The sequence below is a fragment of the Rissa tridactyla genome, unplaced genomic scaffold (genome assembly GCF_028500815.1).
Source record: "Rissa tridactyla isolate bRisTri1 unplaced genomic scaffold, bRisTri1.patW.cur.20221130 scaffold_710, whole genome shotgun sequence".
Taxonomy (NCBI): Eukaryota; Metazoa; Chordata; class Aves; order Charadriiformes; family Laridae; genus Rissa; species Rissa tridactyla.
The window spans coordinates 1-7519 of record NW_026529924.1 but is presented as its reverse complement, the minus strand read 5'-3'; the positions used below and the strand labels follow the sequence as shown (position 1 = coordinate 7519).

Sequence of the window (7519 nt, the reverse complement as noted above, 5' to 3'; positions counted from 1 at the left end):
CAGACGGACCCACAGACACACGGGCAGACCCACGGACACAGGGATGGACCCACAGACGGACCCACAGATGCATGTGTGGACCCACAGACACACGGACGGACCCACGGACAGACCCACAGACCCGTGGAGGGGACCCACAGACACATGGAAGGACCCACAGACGGACCCACGGACCACGGACAGACCCATGGACACAGGGATGGACCACGGACGGACCCACAGACACACGGGCAGACCCACGGACACAGGGATGGACCCACGGACGGACCCACAGACACACGGGCAGACCCACGGACACAGGGATGGACCCACGGACGGACCCACAGACCCGTGGAGGGACCCACAGACACATGGAAGGACCCACGGATGCGTGGACGGACCCACAGACGGACCACGGACAGGCCCACAGACCCGTGGATGGACCCACAGACCCATGGGCAGACCTACGGACCCACAGATGGAACCACGGACCATGGACAGACCCACGGACACAGGGATGGACCCATGTATGCATGGATGGACCCACAGATGGACCCACAGACAGACCCACGGACACATGGGCAGACCCACGGACACGGGGATGGACCCACGGATAGACCCATGGACAGACCCACAGACCCATGGACGGACCCACGGACAGACCCACAGACACATGGGCAGACCCACGGACGGACCCACAGACCCGTGGACAGACCCATGGACACAGGGATGGACCCATGGACGGACCCACGGATGCGTGTATGGACCCACAGACAGACCCACGGACAGACCCACGGACACGTGCGCACACACAGAGGGACTCACGGACCCACGGACGGACCCACGGACGGACCCACGGAGCCGCCCCCCGGTGGGTGACTCACGTCCGCCCCCCGGCCCAGGCTGCGCCCACCCCACCCCGCCTGCCCACGGACGGACCCACGGACGGACCCACGGACGGCGCCAGGCACGGGCAGACCCACGGACGGACCACGGATTGACCCACAGACTGACCCACGGACGGACTCACGGACACACAGCTCCAGGCACGGACAGACCCACGGGCGGACCTGGAGACTGACCCATGGATGGACACACAGACGGACCCACGGACGGACCATGGATGGACCCACGGACAGGCCCACAGACGGACCTACGGACAGGCAGCTCCAGGCATGGAGAGACCCACGGACAGACCCACGGACAGACCCCACGGACAGGCAGCTCCAGGCATGGAGAGACCCACGGACAGACCCACAGACAGACCTACGGACAGGCAGCTCCAGGCATGGAGAGACACATGGATGGACCATGGACGGACCCATGGATGGACCCACAGATGGACCCACAGATGGACCATGGACAGACCCACGGACGGACCCATGGACATGTGGCTCCAGGCACAGACAGGCCCACGGACAGACCCACGGATGGACCCACGGACGGACCCACGGATGGACTCACGGACGGAGCTAAGGCCGGGCAGCTCCAGGCGTGGAGAGACCCACGGACTGACCCACAGATGGACCATGGACGGACCCACGGACGGACCCACGGATGGACCCATGGATGGACCCATGGATGGACCCACGGATGGACCCATGGATGGACCCACGGACGGACCCACGGACGGACCCACGGACGGACCCACAGCTCCTGTCACAGCCAGGCCCATGGACGGTTGGGGAGGGGGGGACAGACGGACCCACGGACGGACCCACGGCGCGGGGTGGGGGGGGACACGACACGGTGGGGGGGGGGACACACGGAGGGGGGAAACACAGGGGGACACACGGCGGGGGGGGGGGGGGGTGACACGGGGGGGGGGACACGGGGGTGACACGGGGCGGGGGGGGGGGGGGACGGACACACCGACCTGCAGCCGCCGGACCGACGGACACCCGGCCCGCGCGCGCCGCAGCCGAGAGGGCGTGGCCAGGGGAGGGGGGCGTGGGCGTGTCCGGGGGCGTGGCCAGGGGTGGCGGCGGGGCGTGGCTAAAGGGAGGGGCGGGGCCGCCGCAGCCCCGCGGCTATGGCGAGGGGAGGGGGGCGGGGCTTTACGGTGAGGGGGGCGTGGTCTGAGGGGGAGGGGGGCGGGGCTTGGCTTAAAGGGGGCGCGGCGAGGGGGGAGGGCGGGTGGGGGGGGTCCGCAATAAGGGGCGGGGGGTGGGGGGGGGCGGCCCGGGCGCCTGGGTCCCATGGGGGGGGGTGGGGGCCACAAGGGACCCAGGCGGGACCCAGGCGTCCGGGCCGACCCCCCCCCCCCCAGCCCCCCCCACAAGAAGGCGTCCGGGAAAAGGGGGACGGGTCCCGGGGGGGGGCCCAGACCCAGATCCGCCGAAATGGGGGCGGGGGGGGGCAGGGCCGGACGCCTGGGTCCCTTCCCCCCCCCCCTCCCCCCCCCACTTTATAGTCAGCATCAGCGCGGGGGGGCGTGGCCTGGGGGAAGGTGACCACGCCCACTGAGGTGGCCACGCCCAAGTGATCCCCCCCCCCCCCCCCCCCCGACACCCCTCCCCCGTGGCCCTTAATGTCCCCCCCCCCCCCCCGCCATGTCCCCTTGACCCCCACGACCCCCCCCCCTTGTCCCCGCCCTCACGCCCCCCCCCGTGACCCCCGTGTCCCCCCCCCCGGGCGTGTACCCCCTCCCCCCCGGGCGTGTCCCACCCCCCACCCCCCCCCCAAACAGGCAGCGGCCCCTTTAAGAAGCAGAAACGTCCTCTTTATTGACAACGAACCCCCCCCCCCCCAAACACCGCACGCCCCCCCCCCGCCAATTAAGGCTGCGCGGCCCCTTTAAGGCGCCCCCTCCCCCCTCCCTTAAGGCATCAGTGGTTCCCCCCCCCCGCCCCCCCCCCCCCCCCCGGGACCCCCAAAGGGACCCGACCCCACCCGGGGGGGGGGGGGGGGCACAGACACACACCCCCCCCCCCCATTGGGGCCCGATCCTGCCCGGGGGGGGGGGATCCACGACCCCCATTGGGCCCGATCCTGTCATGGGGGGGGGACACAAACCCTCCTGGGGGCCCGATCCTGCCCCGGGGGGGGGGGGGGGGTCGTAGACCCTCTTGGGGGCCCGATCCTGTCATGGGGGGGGATCCACGACCCCTATGAAGGGCCCGATCCTGCCCTGGGGGGGGGATGTAGACCCCCTTGAGGGCCCGATCCTGCCCCGGCGGAGGATTCGCCACCCCCAGAGGGGCCCGATCCTGCCCTGGGGGGGGGCCAGACCCTCCTGGGGGCCCGATCCTGCCCCGGGGGGGATCCACGACCCCTATTGAGGGCCCGATCCTGCCCCGGGGGAGGCTTCACGACCCCCAGAGGGGCCCGATCCTGCCCTGGGCGGGGGTCAGACCCTCCTGGGGGCCCGATCCTGCCCCCGGGGGGGGGATCCACGACCCCTATCGAGGGCCCGATCCTGCCCTGGGGGGGGGCCTGGACCCTCCTGGGGGCCTGATCCTGCCCCGGGGGGGGATCCACGACACCTATGAAGGGCCCGATCCTGCCCCAGGGGGGGATCCACGACACCCAGAGGGCCCGATCCTGCCCTGGGGGGGGCCAGAACCCTCCTGGGGGCCCGATCCTGCCCCGGGGGGGGATCCGCGACCCCTATTGAGGGCCCGATCCTGCCCCGGGGGAGGCTTCACGACCCCCAGAGGGGCCCGATCCTGCCCTGGGGGGGGGCCAGACCCTCCTGGGGGCCCGATCCTGCCCCGGGGGGGGATCCGCGACCCCTATTGAGGGCCCGATCCTGCCCCGGGGGAGGCTTCACGACCCCCAGAGGGGCCCGATCCTGCCCTGGGCGGGGGCCCAGACCCTCCTGGGGGCCCGATCCTGCCCCGGGGGGGGATCCACGACCCCTATCGAGGGCCCGATCCTGCCCTGGGGGGGGGCCTGGACCCTCCTGGGGGGCCTGATCCTGCCCCGGGGGGGGGATCCACGACACCTATGAAGGGCCCGATCCTGCCCCAGGGGGGGATCCACGACACCCAGAGGGGCCCGATCCTGCCCTGGGGGGGGGCCAGACCCTCCTGGGGGCCCGATCCTGCCCCTAGGGGGGGATCCATGACCCCTACTGAGGGCCCGATCCTGCCCCGGGGGAGGCTTCACGACCCCCTAAAGGGGCCCCGATCCTGCCCTAGGGGGGATCCACGACCCCCCAGAGGGGCCCGATCCTGCCCTGGGGGGGGGCCAGACCCTCCTGGGGGGCCCGATCCTGCCCTAGGGGGGGATCCATGACCCCTACTGAGGGCCCGATCCTGCCCCGGGGGAGGCTTCACGACCCCCTAAAGGGGCCCGATCCTGCCCTAGGGGGGATCCACGACCCCCAGAGGGGCCCGATCCTGCCCCCCGGGGGAGGGGGGTGGGGGTGGGGGGGCCACGTATTTCCCCCCCCCCCCTCCCGCCCCGGCTCACGCCCTCAGCAGCACGAGCCGCCCCGTCTGCGCCAGGTCCACGCCGTAGGCCACCAGGTCGATGGCGGTGAGCAGGGCCACCAGCACCCGCCGGTCCCAGGGGCAGGAGGGGCCGCAGCCCCCCGGCCTCCGCGCCTGACCCCCCATCTCCTCCCGGAACCCGTAAAGCGGGCCACAGCACCGCGGCGGCCGCGTAGGCCACCACCCCCAACGCCGCGTAAGCCACCAGAGCCCGGCGGGTGCCGACGGGGTCCTGCCACCAGCCGCAGCCCCCCAGGAACCCCCCCCACCACAGCAGCACCCCCAGGGCGAAGGAGACGCAGTAGATGCCCAGGCACCAGCGCCAGCCCTCGGGGCCCGATCCTGCGCCCTGCTCGGCCGCCAGCCCGAGGAGGAGGAGGGCGAGGAAGGTCTCGGCCACCTTCAGCAAGCCCGAGGGGGGTGGCCAGGTAGGGGGCGGTTTGGCCGCGTGACCCGCAGGGCGCGAGGGCGGCCGCCGTCGTAGTTGCCCCGCAGGTGGCCCAAGGGCCAGATGACGGCGGCGGCGGCGCAGGCCATGGCGGCGGCGGCGGCCAGCAGGAGCGGGAGGTCGCGGCGAGGAGGAGGGCGGCCGGCGGCTTCGGCCAGGAGGAGGAGGAGGGTGAGGCCGAAGGAGATGGCCCAGGCGGCCACGCAGCCGTCGCCTTCGCCCGGTAGCCAGGGGCCGGCGGCCGCCGCCGTGCTGAAGGCCAGGCAGCAGCTCAGGGCCTGGGCGCAGCGCAGCGGGGACGGGGGGCGGCAGGTGGGGGGCATGGCCTGCGGGGGGGGAGGGGGGTTAGCGGGGGGGAGAGGGGGGAGGGTGACGGGGGGGGGGTGGGGGGGTCAGGGGGAGTTGGGGGGGTTTGGGGGAGTTGGGGCAGTTGGGGGGAGTTGGGAGGTCAGGGGGTGGTTTGGGGGAGTTGGGGGGTTGGGGATCAGGGGGGGGGGTTTGGGGGAGTTGGGAGGTCAGGGGTCAGGGGGTGGTTTGGGGAGTTGGGGGGTTTGGGGGGTCGGGGGGAGCTGGGGGAGTTGGGGGGGTTTGGGGGAGTTGGGGGGTTTGGGGGTCAGGGGGAGCTGGGGGGAGTTGGGAGGTCAGGGGTCAGGGGTCAGGGGGTGGTTTGGGGGAGTTGGGGGGTTTGGGGGGTCAGGGGGAGTTGGGGGGCTTTGGGGAGTTGGGGGGTTTGGGGGAGTTGGGGGGTCAGGGATCGGGGGGGTTTGGGGGAGTTGGGGGGTTTTGGGGGAGTTGGGGGGTTTGGGGGTGTTGGGGGGTCAGGATCGGGGGGGGTTTGGGGGAGTTGGGGGGTTTGGGGGAGTTGGGGGGTCGGGGATCGGGGGGGTTTGGGGGAGTTGGGGGGTTTTGGGGGTTGGGAGAGTTGGGGGGTCGGGGGGGTTTGGCAGGTTGGGAAGTTTGGGGTGTTGGGGGGGGTTTGGGGTGTTGGGGGGGTTTGGGGAGTTGGGGGTTTTGGGGGGAGTTGGGGGTTTTGGGGTGTTGGGGGGTTGGGGATCAGGGGGGGTTTGGGGGAGTTGGGGTGTTGGGGGGGTTGGGAGAGTTGGGGGGTCGGGGGAGGTGGGGGTCAGGGGTGGTTGGGGGAGTTGGGGGTTTGGGGGTCGGGGAGTTGGGGGTCAGGGGGTGGTTTGGGGGAGTTGGGGGGTTTGGGGGGTCGGGGGGGGAGTTGGGGGGTCAGGGGGTGGTTTTGGGGGAGTTGGGGGTTTTGGGGGGGTTTTCAGGGGTTGGGGGGTCGGGGGTCAGGGGGTGGGAGGTGTTTTGGGGAGTTGGGGGCTTTGGGGGGTCGGGGGAGTTGGGGGGTTTTGGGGGGAGTTCGGTGGTTTTGGGGGGGGTCGGGGGGGTTTGGGGGGTTGGGGGAGTTGGGGGATTTTGGGGTGTTGGGGGGGCTTGGGGGGGGGTCGGGGGGAGTTCGGGGTTGGGGGGTCGGAGGGATTTGGGGGCTGGGGGGGGGTTTCAGGGGGCTTTGGGGGAGTTGGGGGCGGGGGAGGTAGTGGGGGGGGGGCTGGGGGGGAGGGGTCGGGGGGCGGGTGGGGGGGCGGGGGGTCTGGGGGGGGGGGCCAGCACTGCGGGCCCAGCCGGGGGGGGGCGCTGGGGCTGTGCCCATATAAGGCCCTGGAGAATCTCCTTCCCCATCCCGCCCCCCCCCCCACTTCCAGGATGGAAGGGCGGGGGGGGGGGGGGGGGGGGAAGGGGGGGGGCGCCCCGCCCCCGCCTGGGCGCTGGCTGCATCCTGTGGGGGGGGGGGGACACACATCCCGGGGGGGGACACACACCCTTTGGGGGGGGGGAACACCCTGGGGGGGGGGACACCCAGGGGTCCAGGAAAGGTGGGGGGGGGGGGGAAGCGAGGGGCACCCCGGGTACTCGGGACCCCACAAATTGTGCCCCCCCCCCCCCAACCGAGGACCCCGCCCCCCCCCCCCCCCGCGGGTCAGTCCCAGCACTCACCCAAGTGGGTTCGGGGCCTTTTGGGCGGGTTCGGGTCCCTTTCGGGGACTTTAGCTCCTTTGGGGAGGGTTCCGCGCTCCTTTCGGGGGGTTTTTCGGCTCCTTTCGGGGAGGTTCGGGTCTCTCCGGGGGGGGGGGTTCGGGTCCTTTCGGTGACTTTAGGTCCTTTTGGGTGGGTTCGGCTCTTTTCGGGAGGGTTCGGGGTCTCTCCGGGGAGGTTCGGTCCTTTCGGGCGGGTTCGGGTCCTTTCGGGGAGTTTGGATCCTTCTGGGCGGGTCGGGTCCTTCAGATTCGGATCCTTTCGCGGGGGGGGGGGGGGGGTCGGGTCCCTGCGGGGAGTTTGGGTCCTTTTGGGCGGGTTCGGGTCCTTTCGGGGTTCGGATCCTTTCGGGGTTTTGGGCTCTTCTCGGGGGGGTTCGGGTCTTTCGTGGGCGGGGGGGGTTCGGTCCCTCCGACGGGTCGGTCCCCGCTCGGTGGCTCCGTCCGTTCGCTGCCGGGGCGGGGTCGGGGCGGGGTCATGACGTAATGGGGGGGGGGTCCCGGGTGACGTCAGGGGATCCCAGGAGCGGGGGACCCCCGGGTGGGGTGGGGGTGGGGGGGGGGGCATGGGGGAAAACGGGGGGGAGAAGAGGGACACGGGGGGGGACATAAGG

General features: G+C 72.4%; 1 protein-coding gene across 1 annotated transcript; it reads right to left on the bottom strand.

The window, feature by feature from the left end:
- Window positions 1-3030: 3030 nt before the first annotated feature.
- LOC128903860 (myeloid-associated differentiation marker homolog) lies at window positions 3031-7137 on the bottom strand. The gene is given in 5 exon segments (XM_054187755.1): window positions 3031-4565; window positions 4567-4833; window positions 4835-4862; window positions 4864-5189; window positions 6868-7137. Coding segments are annotated over 4 exon segments (792 nt in total). The 5' UTR covers window positions 5187-5189; window positions 6868-7137; the 3' UTR covers window positions 3031-4391.
- Window positions 7138-7519: the final 382 nt, after the last annotated feature.